This window comes from Nilaparvata lugens, chromosome 3 (assembly GCF_014356525.2).
Source record: "Nilaparvata lugens isolate BPH chromosome 3, ASM1435652v1, whole genome shotgun sequence".
In the NCBI taxonomy this organism is placed as follows: domain Eukaryota; kingdom Metazoa; phylum Arthropoda; class Insecta; order Hemiptera; family Delphacidae; genus Nilaparvata; species Nilaparvata lugens.
In genome coordinates, this window is record NC_052506.1 from 83,278,159 (window position 1) to 83,303,034 (window position 24,876).

The 24,876-nt window shown below is 34.8% G+C and overlaps 1 protein-coding gene across 13 annotated transcripts in view; it reads right to left on the bottom strand.

Annotated features, from left to right (window-relative positions):
* LOC111054741 (serologically defined colon cancer antigen 8 homolog) overlaps window positions 1-24,876 on the bottom strand; it is a 48,018-nt gene that overhangs the window by 9,124 nt on the left and 14,018 nt on the right. For 5 of the 13 annotated variants that reach the window (XR_005570931.1, XM_022341840.2, XM_039424839.1 and 2 more), the window contains exons 5-11: window positions 22,497-22,738; window positions 19,373-19,511; window positions 16,275-16,492; window positions 15,242-15,306; window positions 8,702-8,976; window positions 6,923-7,025; window positions 2,277-2,394 (exon numbers count right to left, since the gene is read on the bottom strand). Coding sequence is in view for 7 of the 13 variants with exons in the window: in XM_022341840.2 (XP_022197532.2) it covers window positions 2,277-2,394; window positions 6,923-7,025; window positions 8,702-8,976; window positions 15,242-15,306; window positions 16,275-16,492; window positions 19,373-19,511; window positions 22,497-22,738 (1,160 nt within the window). In the remaining 6 variants the exon portion in view is untranslated. Of the gene's footprint in view, window positions 1-426; window positions 558-2,276; window positions 2,395-6,922; window positions 7,026-8,701; window positions 8,977-15,241; window positions 15,307-16,274; window positions 16,493-19,372; window positions 19,512-22,496; window positions 22,739-24,876 lie in introns of all 13 variants that reach the window. The other 8 variants (XR_005570935.1, XR_005570936.1, XM_039424843.1 and 5 more) reach the window with 3 other exon arrangements.

A 24,876-nucleotide genomic window follows, 5' to 3' on the forward strand; every position in this document is an offset into this window, starting at 1 on the left:
TACACCCATATTCAACAATATTTTGTTACTGCGTGTGGTTATTGATTTGTAGCCTATCTATACATTTTGACAAAATGTGGTAGATCTACCCTAGGTATATCAATAAGTTATACAGATCTTGGTGCTCAAAGTTTTGTTCTAAAAATTGAATTTTCCTATTTTGTTTTTGAATTTGCTGTATTCAAAGCATGAACGTTTTACCCTCACATCTTCTTAAACTATATAGGTAGGTACTCTATTTGTATCATTCACATTTTCATGTTCATTGTATAAATGCTAAGATTTAAACAGTATAGATTGAATGGTCCAATAGATTAATAGGTGTCCTAGTAAACGGGCCTAGTGTTGTTTATGAGTTTGCCAAAATAGTATGGTGAATAAGGAAGGGTTGAAAATGTGTACTGCAGAAATGTGTATATGACTGACCTTTCTCGATTTGTGACTTCTCTTAGGAGCCAGCTTGACAGCGACATCGACTTTAATTTTGGGCCGATGGCTAGTGATAGGCAACGCCACGTCTGCGCATGCGCTGGTATCACCCTTCGTTTCTTCGTCTCCTAGACAATTATTCACCTTCTACTCTCGACTTTTTTATTGTGTACTTTCTTTTTCAAAGCTAATCAATTAATCTAATTCTCATCTGATGTTTTTCAAGATGCAAGATATTTTCAGTTTACACGTCATAGATTTTATTTTTTAAGATGGAAATAGATGGTTGAGCAAGCAGAATAATGTACAAAGTTTATGGTTCCAAGTAAAAAGTGTTGGGCCCGTTGCACAAAAGTCTGTTAAGTTTTAATCACGAGAAGCAAAATTTCAAGTTTGTCAGAGAAGGCTTTTTATGAGAAGAAGGTTTCTCTGATTGGTTCTCGTGGCATTTAATCACTGTTAAAATCTAACAGGCTTTTGTGCAAACGAGTGTAGATTTATAATTATTATTCTTCATATTATTGACTATAAAATAATTTGAAACTTCATTCTAATTCCCAATCAGAATTGGAAGCGAAATTTGGTGCTTGAGCAAACAAATAATAAATAATTCAAATAGATTATTTATTCTTGCTGGTGGTTGGGCCAATAATATATCAAAGATCAGTTGTCATCTTACGGTAGGCCCACACAGATCGTCATCGGACGGACGGCACGCATCGGACAATCAGATTTGATGCATTATTTTCAATTAGAGTGCGCATACCTATCCGCATCGTATAGGTAGGTATGCGCACTCCAATTGGAAACAATGCATCAAATATAATCGTCCGATCCGTCCGATGCGTGCCGTCCGTCCGATGACGATCTGTGTGCGCCTACCTTTATCAAGAAATAAATTCACCTGATATCAGTTGTTCCAGTCTAGAGAACAAGACTGATAAAATAATTATTCCAGTGAGCAGTGAAGCGGTTGAGGCATCTTAGAAGCGCTGAATTTATTTCGCCCTTCTTCAGAATGCATGGTCTTTTGTGGGGAGCGGCTATTACGCTCGTATTGTTTACCCCATAAGAACAATGCATCAGATTAACGAGCAAAAAATTAAGCGCATCTAAAGGTGCGTACAGATTTACGCACCGCGAACATGAGCAATTCACTTTCAATCAGCTGATGCCAAGCTTCTTATATCTGTATCTTACCGTTTCTGTAAAAATACAGATATAGTCAGCTGATTAAAAGTGAATTGCTCATGTTCGCGGCGCGTAAATCTGTACGCACCTTTAGACGCCCGTATAGTTGGGGCCTGAGAGTAACTTATGGAACAATGAAGGCTCAATGTAATAGAGAGACAAACTTTGAACAGAATCAAAACCAAACTTTAAACAAATCAGCATAAATTAGGCAGAATCAGAAAACACGAAAGAACCCACTGACCTCAAAGGTCAACTATTGCAAAAATTTAGGAAGAAGAAAATGTGAGAATTTATTAACAGTACCTAGAAGAGATCCAAGAAGGTTGAAAAACGAAACACTTTTCAAAGGTTGTACACATTCTGCTTACTTCCTCGATAAGTTTGGTTTTCATTACGGTAATTCTTCTATGAAATAGTTTAAATTTTCTATGGAAAAAGCATACAGGTGGTCTAACAATAAATAATATAATACTACAAAATGAGATTCCAACAGGCACGCAAATACTCAGTAAATTTTCAATATTGAATATTGGAAAATTAAAGTCTAGATTTGGATGTAAAAATAATAATTCTTTGACAAAATTTGTGTTGGAATGTCATTGTTGTAGAACAAACTTAGAGTTAATTTAGTGATGGTAAGGCTTATAACCTACTTGTGGCGTGTAGTACAATCTTCAAGCCTCCGTGTCAGCATTTGACACTCATCTTTCAGTTTTTCCATCAGTTGCGTCTGAGACTGTATCATGCCTTCTAGCTCAGCGACATTTTTGACTGAAACCGGACCGCAAAAATTGCAAAACGTTCAAAACTTTTTAGACAAACAGCAGCCAGTTGGTGACGAGCGGCAGCGTTCAAACGAAATGAAGATAATTTGAGAAAAGAAATAGAAGAAACCATACCACAAACTGAATACACCGAGTGTAGGCAAGAGCAGTTACAGACAACAACGATTGCTCCAAAACATGAAAAATGAAGTCGTGTCGAAAGACGTCGAGTGCGCAGAAGCCATTCCAGTTGAAGCCCAAACGCAGCCCTCAAGGCTCAACCAATATTTACAACTAACTACGAGGGTAGACCGATAAGTAATGCACACATGCTCGTAGATTACGAACAAAATAATGTATAGAAACACCCCTGGTACAAGTGCCTTCTTCCTCTACACGTTTGAAGTCATTTTACTAGATAGTCCAGTCAAATGGTCGTTTTTCAGGAAACAGCCCCGAAAAAATTTTTTTCGACGATTCTCTATGTATTTTGGGGCGCTGAATTCGAATCCGAAATTTGCTGACACGCCAGAGGGCGGCTTCACCCCCAAAACCCCCCCAAAATTTCGGAATTTTTTCGAATTTCTCATTCAATCTCGAAAACCTTGACTTTCTCAAGAAAAATCATTCTCGACAAAATTAAAGAAAATCGAATTTCCAATAAATTGAGTGGTCGCGCAGGACTCTACCGTTTTTGGTTCCGGAGCTAAGAATCTTCAAAAAAAGGGTATTTTTTAAGGTTTTTTCAAAATTATGCAAACTCACAACTTTCACCCTATGCAACTCGAATATTTCACTAGTAATGATGAAAAACCACACATCACGTGAGAGAGCAATTTATTCTGAACAGGATTACTTAGGAATTTTCAAATTTAGTAGAGTGGGAGGGGGGACACCCAAAAATAGAAAACAAATCATTCAGTAAAAATACAGTTTTAGTATAAAAATAGTTTTCGAGATTGAATGAAAAATTCGAAAAAAGTCCGAAATTTTGAGGGTTTTTGGGGTGAAGCCGCCCTCTGGCGTGTCAGCAAATTTCGGATTCGAATTCAGCGCCCCAAAATACATATATAGAACCGTCGAGAATAATTCTTTCGGGGCTGTTTCCTGAAAAACAACCATTTGACTGGACTATAGAATTGATTTCGTTTTGATGAGTGCAAGTATTGGGCGTGTATTAAGATATCCCATGGTATAGGGCATATATGTTCCAAATTTCACTGTTAACTCAAGCCGTTGGTCCAAGTAGTTACTTTTTCGTGAATCTATGTGACGATGGTAGTCTCTCATACTGTGACTTGTGACGTTCTTATACACACTCACCCGGCCAAAATAGTAATCGATAATAATAATGACAGTAATCGGCGTGAGATAACAAAGAATGGGCTATTATTTTGGAACAAAAATTACCTATACCAAGAGATATCTTCTTATGCTATCTTTTCTCTATGGTATTTATTTATTACATTCCACAATTACAATAGCAATTGTGTATTGATTTGTGAGTATGAGTATCTACTGTGTTGAATGTACTTCTAATATGAATCGATGGCTGTAATTGCCAACTTGACTTCAATCTGGTGAGAAATCGATTGTTAGCAAAACACCCAGCAGCCTAAGAAAATTATAATTTGGAACTCCAACTCATCAAACTTACTTAGATAAAAATTAGTTTGATTCGGCTCAGTAATTGCTCTACTCAAACTAAACTGGATAATAGCAACAACTTAAAACTGGGCAATCATTTAGTGAAAACATACGTTCCAAAAAGAGCCACCACGAGCTCTTCTATGGCTTATTTAGTTAGTATTTCACGAGCATGTATGAATAACTTATCAGCCCACTGACACAAGGTAGTTGGAATTTATTGAAAGATCAGTAATTTCAATTCCCTTGTAGGCCTACTCTCATCTACTACTTACCAAGTAACTGGCGAATATCAACATCAAAAGCATACTTGCTATTTGCTAAAAGCACTAATTTTCATGCTGACAAAACATTTACTTTGAATTTTTTCAATTTTTTGAGGCCATAAGCTAGTAAAAATAAGTATAAATGGAAAGGATACACGTGTTTAGAAATATTTAAATCTAAATACAAAATAATTTGATTGTATGGTATGAGATGTTGTAGTATTTCTCCATAATTGAAAGCTGGGTTTACACCAAAGTTATTAACAGAATGTTAATAACTTAATCCTTATAGATTCTATTAGATTAAACATAACTTATCATACACATGATGAACATATGTGTTTGTCAAGTTCCGTTCAATCTAATAGAATCTATAAGGATTAAGTTATTAACATTTTGTTAATAACTTTGGTGTAAACCCAGCTTAAGACGTTGATGTTGTCAATACCACTATATCCAGTAATTGGAATTACTGTTCAGCTGAAGATGTGGTGGTAGGTGTTACCATGAAACCTGGTTCAGTAATTTAAATTAATTTTTAAACAAATTTAGTGGTACCTTATTGGCAACATCAACGTCTTATTCTTTCAACTAAATAGAAGAGTTTAGTTTTATCAAGTATTTGAAATAGCCCAATTTATTTAATTGCTGACTGTAACGACTACAAAGTGAATAAAAAAACAAATATGTTGTCAAATTCTACACAGTTTCATTCGACCATGCTCGTATACCGAATAAAATTGTGTAGAATTTGACAACATATGTGTGTTTTTATTCAATTATGGAACGGTTCTACAATATTGACAATGACTCAGTTGAATTTTTACTACTACAAAGGTATTGAATTTGCGAATTTATATTTTCTTCAAGGAATATTTGTTTGACCTCTTGATCATAGATGAGTTACGCAATTGATTCAAAATATGTGCATCAATCTGTAATCATAAATAAGCACCATATTTTTAATAAATATATTGAACCATAAATATAACAATATTACTATAAATTTAAAATATTAAACCATTATTATAACCGCACAAATATCTTCTTGAAATGTATGAATTAAGGGCTATATATTTTTATTTATATAATAGAATTATAGTACCCGTTTTAGGAATTAATAAAATAATAGATTAAAAATACAATTTTATTATAACAACTAGTTTCAGTGTTCTACACCATTTCAGGTTTTGTAATAATTATGTAGTTGTTATAATTTATATTTTTAATCTATATTTTATTAATTTCAAAAAAGGGTTCTATAATTCTATTTTATGAACCACAAATATATTAAACCATAAATAGGCAATATGCATTTTGTATTATTTTCATTGTCTTGGTGAATACTTCAATGCTTCGCTCCGTTTCCATACAATTTGTTTCATGCTTTCATTCTGGTTATTTATATGTGATTTTATTCTTGATCTCCAGTCTTAAACTTAATCAAACACGAGAGAGCCGCTTTTAAGACCATGCAGAAATAGGCTGAAGCACAAGGAAGGTTGATTCCAATGCAATAATATAGAGAGAAATAGAGGAATCCTTACTTTGTCAAGTGAGTACTACGAAATAATGAATTGAATATTCACGACAAATAGGCCTACTTCACAAAAACTTCAAGCTCTGAAAAATATCGAGTAAGCTACTACCATAGAGAATATATAAAATAAAAAAATATCCCATGGTGGTATAGGGCATTTATGCTCCAAATTTCACTGTAAACTCAAGCCGATAGTCCTAGAAGTTCTTTTTCCATATGTGACGATGGTAGTATTTCATACTGTGCCGCTCTTACACTCTCACCCGGTCAAAACAGCAATAAGAGACAGTAATCGACAGTAATAGGCATGAGTTGACAAAAAAACGGCTTGAAATTTGGAACATCAACGACCTATACCATGGGATATCTTATTATGCTATCTTTGATCCATGCTTCTACTGACATAAGCCATTCTTCTATTGATGACAGAAAAACTAAAATTGAATTTTCATAATTTATTTATTTATTTATCATCTACAATCAACTTAAGGAAAAAGAAACAGACTACAGTCCAAAACTTCTTTTCCTCCCAATTTCATAAAATAAATTGTCCAAATAATAATGAATAATAATTATAAAACCCATGCAAAAATGAATAGACAGTGAATTCAGAATTATCTATTGGAAAATTTGAATAAATAATTGTGTTATCATCTATGGAAAATACTACTGAAATTGCTCTATCAAAAAAGTTTAATTCAAATGTCTAGACTTTCTTCGAATTGTATGTAAGTAAAACTAACAATTATTGAATTGGTAACTTCAATTTTGAGCCGAGAAATCCATGTTCTAACGACACTCAAAATCATCAAGGTAGTTGCCTACTAGATATTCATTCCTAATGTAATATTAATGAATGTAATTGAATTTCAAACGATTAATTTTGTACTATGACGTACTTATATTCATCTTTTACACAAGTCTAATTGAATAATAGTCTAGTCTCAATCAGACCTGGATACATCTATATCTAGAGCACATTTGGAACAATGTCCAGAGGTAGGAACGGACATTGTAAAGTCTCTCTCTTGAAAAGCATTGTTAACTATAGGTATTGCATATTATGATTGTACTAGACTGACCATGTTTCGAATCCATATCCATTATCATGGCAGTCAGCTCTTTTTCGCGTTTGGAGTCCTTCATGGAGCCCACCTCTTCATTTGCAAGCTTCGCCATATGCAACTGGAAAAATATAATTTATTAATTCATACCGTACAATAACAATCTATAGCTTATTACAGCGTAGCCTTCAGATATTGGACAATAATTGGATTCTGTAATGCACTTATACAATGACACACTATAGCCCATTACAGATTATCCTATAGAAAAAAAAGAAATAGTTGTCTTTGGATTTTGTAATGCATTTCACTTATTTGTTTGTATTTTATTTCATTTTTTTCTAAATATTATGCTCAGGAGCAAACAACAGACTAGGACTAAAACAAAAATTGTTGGACGTTAAAATCTAAGTTTTAACGTCCAACAATTTTTGTTTTAGTCCAAGTCTGTTGTTTGCTCCTGAGCAGATGTATATCTACATCTCGTCAGTGGAGGCTATGAAGATATTTTTTAGTTCCGTTAGAAATCATGGAACTACCATGGAACTACTTCTATACTGGGCACTAAGGGTATGATCACATTGGTATAATATGTGAAAGAGCACGCGAGGTTATGCATGATCAAGCGCGTAGACAAGAAACAAAATGTGGGAAGAGCAATAGGACCACTCACACTAAACGCGTTCACTTGCTGGTTGCGTTCAGTGTGAACAGCTACGGACAAGTCACAACGTGTTTCAATAGCTGCGTGAGCAGTAGGGTATAATTCCCTGCTTGCGATCTATCATGGCTATCTCATGTCTGTCATTCGTTACAGTTTGATATTCTGGGGTGGCTATGACACACACCTTGGGGTAATTTTCAGGAGGCAGAAAAGAGCTCTGAGAATAATCTTCAACCTCAGTGCCCCAACATCCTGTAGGCCTTATTTTGTGAGAGAGAGAGAGTATATTAACTTTGCCAGCCATGTACTTTCTGGAGATCATCACGTACGTTAGTAAAAATTGGAGGGCATTCTCATCCGTTTTACTTGATCACTCCTACAATACGAGGAGTGGTGGCTCAATCCTCGGTTACCCGGCACATAGACTAACCCTTCTGGAGAAAGGCCCACACTATTGCGCAATATATAAATAATTAAATGTAATAAATAATTACATAATTATATAATTATAAAATAATAATATATAAAATAATAATAAATAATTATATAATTGCGCAATTATAAATAGACTCTCCCATAATTTTAAAGATTTTTCCAACTTTTCAAAGATGACCGGAAGGATAAGGAAGGTTCTTTTAAAAAGAGCGCACTGTACACAGTGGATGAATGTGTGGATGTCTTGAGGGAAGAAAATTACATGTCAAAGAATTATTACAAAATAAAAATTTCCTTTAAATCAACTGAAATTAATCGATTTCTTCCAGGGGGTGTTCCTGAGGGCAGTGTTTTTCTTTGACGTCTCCTCTTTGCACTATTCTATTTTTTTGTGTTTATTATTGATTGTGACGATTCAATGTTGTGAAGCTTGTCTTTTATATGCAACTACTTGAATAAATGAAATTTGATTGATTGATTGATAGTCTTTCCAGACTTTGTTTCTCGGCTCATGCATGATCAAATTCGAAATTATCCTTTACAAGAAATCAGTGAGTAAACATTCGGAAATTTTTTCATCCATTTAATTTTGTGAGTCATTGGAGTGGGGGGAAAACTGGGAGAGCAACCATATTGAATAGTTTGCGTTTTTTCTTTAATAATTCGTCATAATGGGGAAAATCGTTGTGTTCATTCACCTCGCGTTCGAGCGACGACACATGCTCGCCAAGCCTCAGGTTCTCCTTGCGACTGTGCAGTAGATCGGCGTCGGCGCGGTCCAACCGCTGTCTGAGCGCCTGAACTTCCGCCTGCATCCGCGCCGAATCATGTTTGGCGGCGCGCTCCGCTCGCTCGAGCGCCATTCGCGCGGAAGCCGCCTCCGTCTCCAGGCCCTCCCGCTCCGCCCCTGCCGCCACCACCTCGCTCTGCAGGCTGCCTTTGGGGCAAACGGGCCCTACTTTTACTCGGCACGCTGCGAACCGACACAAGCAAAGCCACACACTCACTGTACAACATGCCACTCGCTGCTATATACAATCGCCACTAGTACAGTATTCATTATTTAGTTATTTACAATCTCGTTTAGAACAGTACAGTTTTTTTGCTGAGGGTGATGCCCACATTACCTCTAGGCTTGGGCGTGGGTAATGAGATGTATGAATGGAGCATTGCAATCTATGGAAGTGAAGCTTGGGTGTGAAAGAAGAGAGAACTCTAGGCTTGTGCGTGGGTAATGAGGCGGATGATAATGAGATAACTTATTAACTTATTTATTTATTTATTTAGATGTATGGAGCATTGCAATCTATGGAAGTGAAGCTTGGACGAATGATATGAAAGAGAAGAAAAGAATATCTGCTTTTCAGACATGGTGCTTTAGAAGAATGTTGAGGATCAGTTGGAGAGAAAAGATAACAAATGAAAAGGTGTTTGAAAGAGTTGGAGAGGAAGGTTGTCTACTGAAAGAAATAAAAAGGAGAAGAGCACAACTAGTTTGTCATATTCTTCGACATGAGGTACTAACAAAAATAATAATGGAGGGAATGGGTGAGGAAGGCCAAGACTGGTGTACATAGAACAACTGAAGAAGGATGTGAGATGTGCCAACTACAGATACAGAGACCTCAAAAGGATGGCGGATGACAGAGAGGCATGGAGAATTGCTGCTAACCAGCCTAACGGCTGTTAAGGCTGATCAAAGGCTGAAAATAAACTCTCTACTGGTGATATTTTTTTAATGTTTTTCGATTTGTATATCATGAAGCTATCAAAATGAAATAGTTTTCTCAGGGAAACATTTTTTTCAAATCATTATTTTACGAGATATGAGCGCCTAAAGATTAAATATTTGGGACAGAACATTTCAAATTCGATAAGAGATAAATCCATGAGATTTAGAGGATGAATTCTTCATGGTAATTTTGATTAAATAAAACAAAAATTTCCGAAAAAATAGATTTCTGAGAAAGTTATTCAATTTACAAAAAAAAACTTTTAGTTGAATAATTTTTGGTCATTTTTGGGTAATTGAATAACTTTCTCAAAAATTGACATTTTCAAAAGATTCTTGTTTTATTCAATCAAAAACACCGTGAAGAATTCATCCTCTGAATCTCATGGATTTATCTCTTACCGAGTTTGAAATGTTATGTCCCAAAAATTTAAACTTTAAGCGCTCATATCTCAAGAAGTAATGACCAGAAATAAAAAATATCCTGAGAAAACTTTTCCATTTTTATAGCTTGATGATATACAAATCGAAAAACTCTGGAAAATATCACGAGTAGAAAGTTTATTTTTAGCCTTTGCACATCCTTAACCAGAGAAGCAAGATAATTAGAGATGAATGGATCTACAGTTTAATGTGGGTTCCGAACCACCGTGAAGCGATTTTACAACTCATGAATCATATTTAGAGGAGTTGGTTCAAGCGAACAACTCATTCATTTACTTATTTACAATGTATTAATCAACAATAAATTATCACCAAACTATTCATATAGGCTATAATATTTGTGATATATTTACATCATAGTACTTTTCCCATTCATGCCGTATCTACATGTTGGTCCAATGAAGGCCAATGTCGACCAGCGCCAGTGTGTGGATGGGTGGTTTGCCAGCGCTGGCCTGCACTGGCCTTCATTTGCCTACGATGGGCTACCAGGCTTAGCCAGCGATTGGGCCAAAATGTAGATGCGGTATCAAAACCAGGAGCTCTCTTTATTTATTTACAGTATCGATTGAAATAGAACAAAATTTATCAACAAATTGTTACCAAAATTATCCTCAATAATTGTGATATTTTTACATTATGTTATTATTTATACTAACATACATACGTCGAACACTTCATACGCTAAATTCAAGTTTATATATTACATCCCTGATTTAGCTGATTTACGACTCACACTGGCGCACAAGGAATCTTCCTTTAGCCGGTGTTTTTGCCTCACCTACTGTACTTATGCATGTGAGCATAAATTAAATCTTCATTTAATAACTATTATTTATAATATAAAGGATATTTCGTTACTATATATAATTAAAAGGTTTAAGTGCAGTAGCATATACTTAAATTTATTTTTTGTATTTTGTTTTTGGCAAAATAAAATTCATTCATTCATTTCCCATCCAAAACAGGAGCTCTATTTACAATGTCAAGTAGTCCGTACAATATTATTCATCAATAATAAGCTGATGTTTTATATATTTACATCATATTACAGTTCCCCATCCCAACCAATAGCTCTATTTATTTATTTACAATATCGATTTAAATAGTACCGTAAAACTTATCAATAGTTACCAAAACTAATAATATTTGTTACATATTATCATCATATTATACGGTTCCTCATACCAATTACAATTAGTTCATTAATTATTTATTCATATTACAATGTCGATTAAAATAGTAGAATAATTTATCCAAAATTTTTATAAGAATGTTAAGACATGTTAAGAATGTTAATTGTTATAGAATTGCTAGAATACAGAAAACTCGTATAGAAACTGCAGTTTAAAGTTATCAAGCGCTGGAAACTACTAATAATCATCTCTCTAGAATGCTTGGCAATACGAATTTATCCGAATTTTAAATTGTTTGTTTTATTCTAATCTATATTCTCAGATTGTGATTTGGTGTAGAAAATTGAAATGGACACATAACCTATGTATAATATTTGGACAATTCAAAACTAAATTAGGAAACTGAAAAAATTTTGGGCAAGAGCCTGTTTTTTTTCTTTTCCGATCATTGTATTGTTTGTGCTAACCTAATACAATTAAACAAAAGTAATAGGGTGGCTTGGTAACACATCCAAAAAAAAATGTGGAACTACTCAACGTACATTAACCAGTCTTATTGAGTCATACAAAAATTATATATGTGCTAGTTTCCTAATATTCTAAGGAAACATGAATATTCACAGTGATTTTCACTCTCAAATCCAACGATTTAAATTAATCTAATCATAATTTTTAAAGTTTGTGCTGAATAAGCGATTTTTTTAAAAGTCTGTACATTATTCACAATTTTATTCAACAAAATTTAATCAGAAGATAAAATAAAAAAGCACCTATTGAAACTTCCAGAATTTGTTAATGAGTTTCAAAAGAAGCTCATTGAATGTTGTTGTGTTATGTTTTTGAAGGGACGGATTCAAGTATCCAAAGGTTCAAAGAACCTCATCAACCAGAGCTTATTGCGTGTCCCAAGTATGTTAGTTGGACAAACCAATACCTGTGTCCTTTATAAGGTCCAAGAGTTTTTCCCTATACCAACATCCCATTCATCACCTGGTTTCTAACAGCCAGTGGCGCAGTGGCGCCATTGCACCAAACTGCTAGGGGGGGGGGGGAAGGAATACGCCCAAAGGATAGAGGGTCCTGGGTTTCCCCATAAATGTTACATTCGAAGATGCTATTATATGCTTCATTTTATCCAGTTTTATACAAATGTGGTTGAAGTATCAATACAAGCATATAGGCCTACATTATTAGTTAACCATGAAGTATTTATTAGAAATATAGGCCTACAGAGAGACCCTAAAGTAGGAATACACTGGAACAGATTTCTTAAAAATCATGGAAAAAGATAAATTTTTCTTTTACAATGACAATTTCAACAATTTCATTGGGGATCATATTCTAATTGGAAAATAACTTTCAGTTAGAAAGCTAAAGAAACATTAAGCTGTTCCCATAATTCTCACCAACTCTGTACATACATTATTGATTGTCTGATTGTGCCCTTTCTATTGCTTTCACTGTGACATCTTGCAACTTGTTAATTCTCACGTTGTAATTTATCATCAATAATTGTACCCATTCTATATTTAAGCTTCAACTATACCACAGAGAAAAATATATTCTTTATTACTCCGTGTCCATACAAGGCAATTTTACTACATTGTTGATACTGTAGAAGGAATTATACTTCTGCTGTTTAAAAAAAGTATTAAATCAGTATGAGATTCTAAGGATTCGTGTAGATAGACCCGCATTTCCATTATTCATCTGATCCTTGGGGGGGACATAGAACCCCCCTGCCACCCCTAAATGGCGCCCCTGCTAACAGCCTAACAGAGCCCATCTCCTAGCCCCTAGTCTTTCGCAATCCAGTATGATATGCTTGGCAGTCTCTTCAGACTGATTGAAAGTTTAATGAATGAAGAGGCAGTAGAGATTATTAAAAAAAGCAGTGTAACAAATAAAATATTTTTAGAATAGTAATTATTTGCAATATAGCATGACCAATATTACCAAGGTAGTTTCTTTGGAACAAACGCTGTAGGCTAACAAGGGTATCAGTATAACAAAGACCAAAACTACCACCTCTCATTAAGTAAGGCAACTGTCGAATGATTATTTGCGTATGTTCCACAGTCTTCTTGTCATTTATGGTATCCTTCTTCTGGGTGGAAGTAGTCCTGTTTCTGGCGTTCTTCTTCTCCAGAAAACAGCTGTGAGGATAATAATGGGGGCCACTTTCAGGGAACATTGTGAACCGTTATTTGATTCTCTTGGTATATTAAAGCTGCGTTTACACCGGAGTTAATAACACAAGTTTTTAACATTTTTGTTATCAACTGATGTTAATTACAAAAGTTAATAACATCATGTTGAGTTGCGTTTACACCGGAGTTGATAACATGAATTATTAATAAAAAGTTGTCAACTTGACTGAATCGACAAAAAATTCTCTTGAAAAAAGTTGATAACTCGTGTTTTCAACAGAAAATTCCTTGTCATTAACAAGATTTATGTTATCCATCGAGAGTTGGTAACTTTTGTTAATAACAGGGTACTATCCCGTAACCCCCTCGCCCAGCATCCCTACACTACAACTACAGCTGTTCTCTTATAACTACAGCTGCAGACAAAACACGTGACAAAGTTATTAACTTTTGTTGATAACAAAACTAGCAGCCAAAAGAAAATGTTATTAACTTATGTTGAAAACTTTTGTTTTAAACTCTGGTGTAAACGCATTATAATTTATTCACATTAGATCATAATGAAGATCATTATTTTAATGATCACACACGTGTTTCAATTCAAATTTGAAGATAATTTTTTGCTTTTTATTCCGGCTGTTATATCATATGAATACTCTCGTTGAATGAAATTATATGGAAGTCAATTATATTGATAACAAGATCTTGTTAATAACAAGGAATTTTCTGTTAGAAACATAAGTTATTAACTTTTGTCAAGAGAAATTGTTGACGATTCAGTCAAGTTAATAACTTTTTGTTAATAACTCGATCGTGTTATTAACTCCGGTGTAAACGCAGCTTAACGGTTTACAACCAATATATTTATGTTGTTGCCGAGTATATACACAAAAATAAGACTAAAATGAGACAGAGAGAACAATGAGAACATGATTCATTCATATAACACCCGCTTAAGACACTTAATACCCAATGTACACGATTAACCAAAGTACAGAACAGAAGTCCCAACATGTCTTAGGAACAAAGATCTACAGTAGGCTGCCAGAGTTAATAAAAACTATCCAGTCTCTTTGTTCAGCAAATCACTATTTGATCTTCTGCGTGCGAACACAATCTATTCTTTGGAGGAGTTTTTCAGTCATTCTTTATAATCAAGTGTTAAGTGTAATGAATATTTTATTGACGTTGCTGATAACTGTATGGTACGATAGAAAAATAATTAAATCTATCTATCTAAGGGACCAAACTCAAGTCTAATCTAACAAAATCTTCTATGTTCATATAATTTAATAAGACTGATTTATTGCGAAATGAGCCTGCTTATAAGTCTAGCCGTTTGACACTCCTTAGTTTATTAGCAATAATGAAGTGTACGTTATAATGGCAGGAGAGAATAGGAGAACAACGTTGCCGATGCTCTGTCTAGTCAATGCCTTCTATAGACGGTAGCTGACACAGGTTTATTGATGTAATCTAACCTGTTCCTTCCCGTTTAAAATAATCAATTATATATTATTAAGCAAGAAATTCTATTTTTCAATATTTTCATAATTAAGATGAAATATTTTGTTAATCAATTATTAATTCTACATTGTTAAACGACGATCTGGCAACAGAGTAAAGCGAGAAAGAGATAGCGCAATCCACTTTGTTGAATGATAGACAAGGATAGCAAAATACTAATAAATTGCTAATCAAGCACTGCCATTATAACGTGGACTTCACTATAGTATCAACCTAATTCTAATTGGTTAGTTTTGGTTGGATACTCACTGATTCTGGAGTTGAGCTCCTTCTTTAGATCATCAATGGTAGCGGCCTTATGAAGAAGATCACGCCTGTCAAACAGAAATATAAATATATGAAAATTGACTGATTCTGTTCTACAATGTACAGTAGATGAAATGTATCGCATGTGGGAAAAATCTAGGTATTTTAAATAAAGTCTTAAATAGTGCTCTCTGATGACCATTAATAAACAGAGTGAGTCATATGTATGGGAACCCTTCAATAAGTTCAAGACTGTTGTAGATATAATACTGTAACTTTCAGGATGAGTTATTGGTCGAATACTCTACCTTTTGACGTACAACTGAATTTCAACCCCTCATAAGGGAGTGACTTAAAGTTTGTAGCTCGAATATTCTAAATGTAAACACCCATTTTGTGGTACATCATTTTAAAGGCCTTTTAAAACAAGAAAGATAACAACAATTAAAATGTTCTATGTTACTTGTATCCAAAATGGCGGCTGATTGAAGTTTTAGTTTTTAAGGAAATGAGGGGTTGTAACTCAAATATTTTAAATGTTAACATCCATTGTGTGGAACATCATTTTTAAGGCCTTTCTAAAACAAGAAAGATGTCATCAATAGAAATGTTTTATGATAATTTTATCCAAAGTTTTAGTTTTTAAAGAAATAATTGATAACGGTCAATCAGCCGCCATTTTGGATAAAAGTACCATAGAACATTTCTATCAATGCCATCTTTCTTGTTTTGAAAATGTCTTTAAAAATATTTACCACACAATGGGTGTTTAAATATAAAATATTCGAGTTACAACCCCTAAGTCCCCTTTATGAGGGATGGAAGTTCAGTTTACGTCAAAAGGTAGAGTATTTGAGTAATAACTTATCCTGAAAGTTACAATATTATATCTACAACAATCTCCAACTTATTGAAGGGTTCCCATACATATGAGCCACTCTGTATAATACTGTGATTCGATAAGAATATAATTAATTGGGTAACGTGGACCTCACTATAATCAGGTGCTGGCTTTGACGAGGGTCTCACTGTATACCTGAGATCGGTCTCGAGTCGTCGCTGTCTGTCCAGCTCGAGGTTGAGGCGCGTGTTGTTGTCCCACTGTGACGCCAGATCGCCACTCAGCTGTTCGGCCTGGGTGGCGTAGCGACGCTCCACTTCGGTCAGGCGTCGTGTCTGTTCGGCCGCGCTCTCTCGCAGCTTCTCGTTCAGACGGTCCACCTCTGTCTTCAGTCGGCGCACTTCTAGCTCTGCCTACAACCAATCATTCATTCATCAAGACTCATTCATTCATTCATTCATTGTTTTATAGCATGTAAAATATAAATAAATTAGATAGAACTAACTAGTGACTCCCTGGGTTGGAGAACTCGTTCAAGAACTGCTGTATTATAATAGAATAGAATAGAATGACTGCCTATAAACCTGGGAGGGCGAAGTTAGGGCGCAGTCGGCCCTCTCTTACACTTGACCCTAATCTAGAAATCTTAGAAACCCGCAATTTAAATAATTCGATTTTAATGGTAAGAGATGGTGTGGTATTTCTCAATAATTGAAAGAAAAATATAAAATAGGAATAAATATAGTGGTATTGACTATAGTGAGGTTCACGTTATAATGACAGTATTTGATCAACTTTGGTTTTGCTATCCTTGTCTATCATTCGACAAAGCCGGTGGTACTATCCTTTTCTAGGTCCACAACGATGCCAATTATGTTTTTGACAGTGTAGAAATATAAATAATTAATGCAGAGAATCGGCATCGCTATTCTCCTGCCATTATAACGTGGACCTCTCTATAGGGAACGCGTCAACTAGTCTCCCCGACAGTAAAGCTCCTTTTAAAACCACATTCGAGGGGATCTACTGACGGCGTCAACTGAGCTCCTGAGAGAGGAGCTTTACTGACGGGGAGACTAGTTGTCGTCAGCGTCCGAGGAGCTTAGTTGTCGCCGGTCTACGGTCCCGACAACTAGTCCCCTCTGAACCAGTAGGGGATTTACTGTCGGGGAGACTAGTTGACGGCAATGGTATATTTTACCAGGGGATTTACTGACGCCTGTGATCAAAATAGCGAGGAGACTAGTTGTCGGGGAGACAGGTTGGCGGCGACCCATTGACAACATCAACGTCTTTTTCTTTCACCGCAACTTTCAATAAATTATACATAGTTGATGAAAATTATAGAGACAACTAAATATTTCTTTTACAAGAATAATTTGACCGTAACCTTTTTTGGAGATCCTATTTGAAATGAAAGATTACTCTTCAAAAATTACTCTGTCGCTTCAACATCTACATGAATCCAAATTATTTTTTTCCCCATTTATTGGGGATCCTATTTGAAATGAAAAATTACTCTTCAAAAATTGCTCTGTCGCATCAGCGACATTATGAATCCAATTTTTTTATGAGAAGGTGGTCATGTGATACATGATTTTGATACAGAGAAGATAAATGGCAAAACCGCACATTGATATCTCAACCACTACCACCTAGATTTACAGGTAAATTCAAGTGGTACGGTAGTGTCTCAGCCCGTATCAGTTTCTTGATGAAAGGCCCGGTTGCACAAATGCCGGTTAAATTTTAACCGTGATTAATTTCAGGAGAACCAATCAGAGTAGGCCTTTTCGATACCACAGCTTCTCTGATTGGTTCTCGCGGAATTAATCACGATTAAAATTTAACCGGCTTTTGTGCAACCGGCACTAAAAGTTGTAGATTATGTTGTATATTAACCAGCTGAAATCATGTGTCAGCGCATGTCTGGTCCGGCTGCACAGAAGCCTGTTAAATTTTAATCATGATTAAATTCACGATGACCAATCAGAGTAGGTTTATCTAGGAAGAAGGCTTTTCTGATTGGCTCTCGTAACATTTAATCAGGATTAAAAGTTAACAGACTTTTGTGCAACTAGGTGTCTGTGTGACAGCTCCCAAATGGCCTCAGCTGATGTTATGAATGAATAAATGGAAAACTGTAGTAACTGCATGCAATGAATCCTTCAGCTAGACTAGATCACAACAAATGTTTTTCTTATTCACTTTCAATGTTTTTTTTATATCCTGACGGAGGAGTGAATCAATTTTGTTGTCCAACGAACTTGACCTGTGAAAAGATTCGAAGAATACGAGTACAAAATCTGAAGCTGATTGATCGATTCTTGATCCTCAAGTTATTGTAGAACATACAAGCAGACGTACAACGACTTTGACCTACAGTGAGTCAAAAGTGAGAACTTAAAAGCGCTCATTCAATTAATTTTGTATTTTAACATGCAATGAACCCCAGATAATAATTAAATAACTGACCGAGCTAAGTGAGGTCTAGGATTCAAGTCGACGGTTTGGCATTTCTCTTAATGTTTAAATGTTTATATGTTGCGCATTTACGGCGAAACGCGGTAATAGATTTTCATGAAATTTGACAGGTATGTTCCTTTTTTAATTGCGCGTCGACGTATATACAAGGTTTTTGGAAATTTTGCATTTCAAGGATAATATAAAAGGAAAAAGGAGCCTCCTTCATACGCCAATATTAAGAGTAATCAGACTATAGAATTATCCATCATATATCAGCTGACAAGTGATTACACAGATGTGTGGAGAAACCAGTATTGCTGTATTTCCATAAGGTCTATAGTTTCAATCAGGTACTTGTGGATGAGAATACTACGTGAGGTCTACTGTTCACAGAACTTCTAGTGAATAAAGTGTTAATTACAAAAGCACATTTACAACAATATTATTTATATGATATATAATACTAATATTGAAACAATTAGAAGGCAACTTATTCATCTAAGAACTATAATAATCAATAAAATTTGGAATCATCATCTAAATAATGCCAAAATTAGAAAGAAAATTGAGCAGGAAAACTTCAATTGGATAGAAAGTAATCATTTTTTCTTCTTTGAACTATTGTAGCCTTTACAACCACCAGGATTGTTATTTCACATCCTATCATGCCATCTTTCAGCTTCTGTTACATGAGAAAATACAAGCTAATATTTTTGTTATTTCCTATTCTTATAACAATCTGACTACTAATATTATTAATTTGTATTTTAACATGCAATGAACCCCAGATAATAATTACACATATGAAAAAAAATAATACCACATACTTGATTCTTTTCAAACTGGGCCTGATCGACAACATCAAGACTCCTCCTCACTTTCTGGGTGGCATTTGCCTCTTTATCTCGGATTTGGGCAACTGTCGCTTGCAGTTTCTCAACTATCTCCATCAACTCTTCCTTTTCCCTAAAAAAGTATAACGACTTCATTATTTTTACGTAATTTTCCATGTTTCCTTGAAGTTTTCTGTAGATAGATTGACTATTTCTGAGACCAGTTAACATGTAAACAGAACATCAATTTAAAAAAAAAACATCAAAATACATATTACCATAGAGAAACAATATCGTAAGTTTGTTATTGTTTCTCCATGGTATTCTCTATGAAGAACATTATAAAGTATGAAAGAAATCGCAAACTTATACCCTGAAAACTTGGAGCCCATTCAATGTGTAGAGCACTAGACATTTTAAGATGTGAATTTCATTCATCATGGAATGTTTTTTATTATTTATCATACAATCCAATTTCACTACACCCTGTGATATATATCAAAGCTATTTGAGGAACATGAACAATTCACTTCAATTTTGAAGTGAATTACTATTTAAATTAATGAGTTTAAGAGTTGAAATTACTAAATAGATTTAGTAAAAATGTTCCGTTAAGTATGTAATATTGGGGCACTGAGCTTCGCTAGTTATTTTTACTTTCCTTGCCCTATTCCCATAGGTAAGGAAAGAAGGAAAGTATTGCTTTCCGAAAAAAATTAAGGTACCCCAATTTCCTAAATTTCTATACGTTTCAAGGTCCCCTGAGTCCAACAAAGTGGTTTTTGGGTAATTGGTGTGTGTGTGTGTGTGTGTGTGTGTGTGTGTGGTGTGTGTGTGTGTGGTGTGTGTGTGTGTGTGTGTGTATGAGTGTATGTGCGTCTGTGTACACGATATCTCATCTCCCAATTAACGGAATGACTGTGTGTGTGTGTGTGTGTGTGTGTATGAGTGTATGTGCGTCTGTGTACACGATATCTCATCTCCCAATTAACGGAATGACTTGAAATTTGGAACTTAAGGTCCTTCCACTATAAGGATCCGACACGAACAATTTCGATCAAATGAAATTCAAGATGGCGGCTAAAATGGCGAAAATGTTGTCAAAAACAGGGTTTTTCGTGATTTTCTCGGAAACGGCTCCAACGATTTTGATCAAATTAATACCTAAAATAGTCATCGATAAGCTCTATCAACTGCCACAAGTCCCATATCTGTAAAAATGTCAGGAGCTCCGCCTCATCAATGCAGATAGATTCCCAATTATCAGGCTTCAGATACAATTGAAACAAAAAAAATCGAGTGGAGTAGATTGAGCATGAAAATCTCTACAATTAATGTTTAGTAACATTTTCACCTAAAATTGAAAATAAGCTTTAAATTTAAGAAAATGTGATTATTCAATTGCAAATTATTGTTGATTCTATTAAATCATTCACTATGAAGAGATAGCAGACCTCATGTGTGTCTCCAGCGTTATTGTCCTGTCACCAGCTGGCTCAAATCTTTGAATAGTAGACTTGAGATGCGCGGGAACACTAGCGTCAGTTGATAGATTTTCATAACGGCAAGGAAAGTTGTGTAAGTGCACCACACCAGATTTTTATCCATTGATAAACAGAACACAATTCATTAAAATGATCGTGTTTATATTTTACAGCTGGCTATACGTCAGTCAGCTTATGAATTTCAGGGAGGGATGAGATATTTTGATTTACCACAGACGCACTTGCTCACTCACTTTTTATTATCCACAGACGGCGAAAGTTTCAGCAGTTTTTCCAAGGATGAATTATCGTTTTAATGCCGTTCAGCGAGTTTTCCCAGGGATGAGACCTAGTGCAATCGAATTTTTATTTCATAAACCTACTATGTTCCGAATTTCGTGAAAATCGTTAAAGTCGTTTTTGAGATCCGTTGGACATAAATAAATATGAATAACCAAATATAAAGATACAGAAATTGCTCGCTTAATATAATAAGATACAATGCAGTTTAAAATAATCATAAAAACTGAATCCAGCAATTAGGAAGTTTTTAAACATTGGTTGATAAAACTGTTGGATTTTGACAGTTTCTTTCTTCCAAGGCAAACGCACCACAGCAATAGACTGATAGAGAATTCAAACGTCTGCATGCAGACGTGAGCAGACAGAAGTTCAGAAAGACGGATTCAAGATTCAAGACTCGTTTTATTAACAAACACGCTACAATTATAGTACTAGGCAAGACATAATATATACATTTTAAAAGTACACATAATTGGATAAAAATCATGCATGTTGAAGCATATTTATATTACATTCAAGTTAGCTATTTAGATATTCCTCAAGTGAGTTAGTAAACGGCATGATTTTTCAGATAACTGTATATAACTTTCTTAAATTTGTTTGTGGACGTCTTAAACGCACAACGACGTATTAAATTTGTTGTGGATATTCCTCAAGTGATTAAAAGGCATTATTTTTCAGATAACTGAATATAACTTTCTTAAATATGTTTGTGGACGTCTTAAACGCACAACGACGTCTTAAACGTCTAAAATTTGTTGTGGATATTCCTTAAGTGAGTAAAAGACATTATTTTTCAGATAACTGTATATAACTTTCTTAAATTTGTTTGTGGACGTCTTAAACGCACAACGACGTCTTAAACGTCTTAAATTGGTTGTGGATATTCCTCAAGTGAGTAAAAGACATTATTTTTCAGATAACTGTATATAACTTTCTTAAATTTGTTTGTGGACGTCTTAAACGCACAACGACGTCTTAAACGTCTTAAATTTGTTGTCGATATTCCTCAAGTGAGTAAAAGACATTATTTTTCAGATAACTGTATATAACTTTCTTAAATTTGTTTGTGGACGTCTTAAACGCATAACGACGTCTTAAACGTCTTAAATTTGTTTGGACGTCTTTGTGCGTTGCAACATTCGAAAACTTTTTCTCAATCTGTCTGCTGTCACAGTTTTGTAACTAATTTTATTTTGCAAATAAATTTCAATCTGTATGCAGGCACAGTTTTGTATGAAGTATCAATTTATACATCTTTGTAACTAATTTTATTTTGCAAATAAATTTCAATCTCGATAAATTTCAATTTCAAGAATAAATCGGCCAACCTTTGCAACATTTGAATCTGCCGATCGCTGTCGAGCTCAGAGATGTTTTCAACGGCGACCGAAGAGGGGTAAACCCTGGACTCAGCCAGCTGCTTGCGAAGGCTGTCCGCCTCTTCCTGGGCCTTCCTCAGGTCCATCTTGGCCTGAGTCAGCTGGGCCTCCAACTCACTGATTCTCGACTCGTACACAATGTTCGGCCCCATAAGTGGCCGCTTACTGTTAGGTTCAGTCACTTTGTATTCCTTCAAAAAATTAATAATCAAAAAACCAATTGTACAAAATGAATTAAACATTTTTCCATATCACAAGTATTTATTGGCTCTCGTGGCATTCAATCACGATTAATACTTAAAAGGCTTTTGTGCAACCAGGACTTGAATTTCAATCAATCAATAATTGTATTCAATTCAACACACTGTAAACGGAGGGGGTTTGTTTCTTCTCTTCTATTATATTCACCAAAATTATGCTAAAGTTTACTGCTATCAAATCATCTACCGGTATTCGAATCCTTGATTGGTTGGAAGCTCTTAGTGGATTCATTCAAATGCACGGATTATCATCATTATCATAAATTGTCACCTATTATAGCAACTATAGTAACAACGAGCCAGGAATTTCATTGAAAATACTTTTATAATTTAACCTCAGGTTTATTGAACTAATCAAAACTAATTAATAAAATCATGTCTCATCTCAAATTTTCAAACCAAATAGAGTGATTCAGCAATTGATTCACAAAAAAATATATTCAATTCCAATCTACACATTTTGGGAACCTGCTAACTTGCTGCATTTAATTTGGGCCTCAGTCATTCTATGCAACTAAATTTTGAGTTATATAAGAAAAAAACAAAAGTTTGGCACTCACCATTTCAACAATATTTAAACTTTACTTTTGAGAACACATAATCCAAAACTCAATGAACTGAGACGTTATAAAACTCACTACACTCTACTCAAATTCACGCACACAATTAACCTCTTAATTTTACATTTACTAATTCTATCTAATTCGGACTTTTACTAAATCAAAATTACTGATTACCGAAAAACGTTTTAATTTGTCCCTCTGGATGGGTAACAGACCCATTCAGAGGACCGAGGCTCGCACACCGTTACATGATGTTTTCCCGGTTACGTCTCAATTCGAACTGAGGCCTTTTCACTGAAAATTATTCCCCCCTCCACGAGCGTTGAGCATAACTTCCAGTGGAAAAGCCAAAGCTGCAAAAAAGGTCAATGGTCGTACAATTCCCAAATACAGTAGCTTTTTCGACAAGAAATTGAAACTGCATTTGAAAAATGCACGAAAATTGCTTTAATTTCGAAAACTGAGCAACAAGTTAGCAAATTCAATAAACATGGTCAAATATTCTCACACTAAAATCTGAAAGTACGAATCAAAGTTCATTCCAGTTCAAAAACCTGAAAAATAGGACACACAAAAAAAAACAACCACAATATACCAACTCAATTTCACACTATTACAACACAATACATAAAATAAATCAAAATACAAAAATCACAATCAAAAAATAAGTTTCTAGTAAAATACAAAAACAGGCTTCATGGTGAGGTGTGCTGAAAAGAAAAAAAATCTTGAAAAAATTTAAATTCTAATTGTTAGATTGCAGTCCTTAATTGTTTTTACAATTACAGATTAGTATGTGCAGCAGTGTTTGAAGAAAATACAATGGAGGCTGTATCTTGCATAGATTGCAGTATGTTTTGCTAATTGAGAATGAAAAAGATAATATGTATCGATATTGTCAATACGGTACTACTATATATTTTTGAAAACAATTCACATGATCGTGTTTCATGCAATAAAAAAACTTGCCACATCCTCAGCTGTGATTATGGAGAAATTACGGATCATAATATTTCTTCTAAAAAAAAGTAAATTCGTATGGCTTTTGATGGATGGATAGTCCCTTGCAGGAAGGTCCCACCGCCTGAATATATAATTTAAGCCGTCAATGGGCCTTACGACTGTCATACTTCAGCCGGTACCGGCAGTTTAACATGCCCATCCGATAATACGGGAGTGATCTGGTTAAAAGACTTCTGGTAATGAGAGGGTTTGAACCCGGGATCTCTATGCTGCTACGCAAGCACTCTATCCACTAACCACGGATCAGGTATTTCTTCTGGAGAAATACCAAATGTCTTCCCATACAATTGATTTTGTGTAAATTAATTTGAAAAATTGAATCATAAAATTGACAATAAATTCATCTACAAAATTTATCAGAACAATGCTAAGATTAAGTGTTATTACTAATTCTATCTAATTCGGACTTTTACTAAATCAAAATTACTGATTACCGAAAAACGTTTTAATTTGTCCTCTGGATGGGTAACAGACCCATTCAGA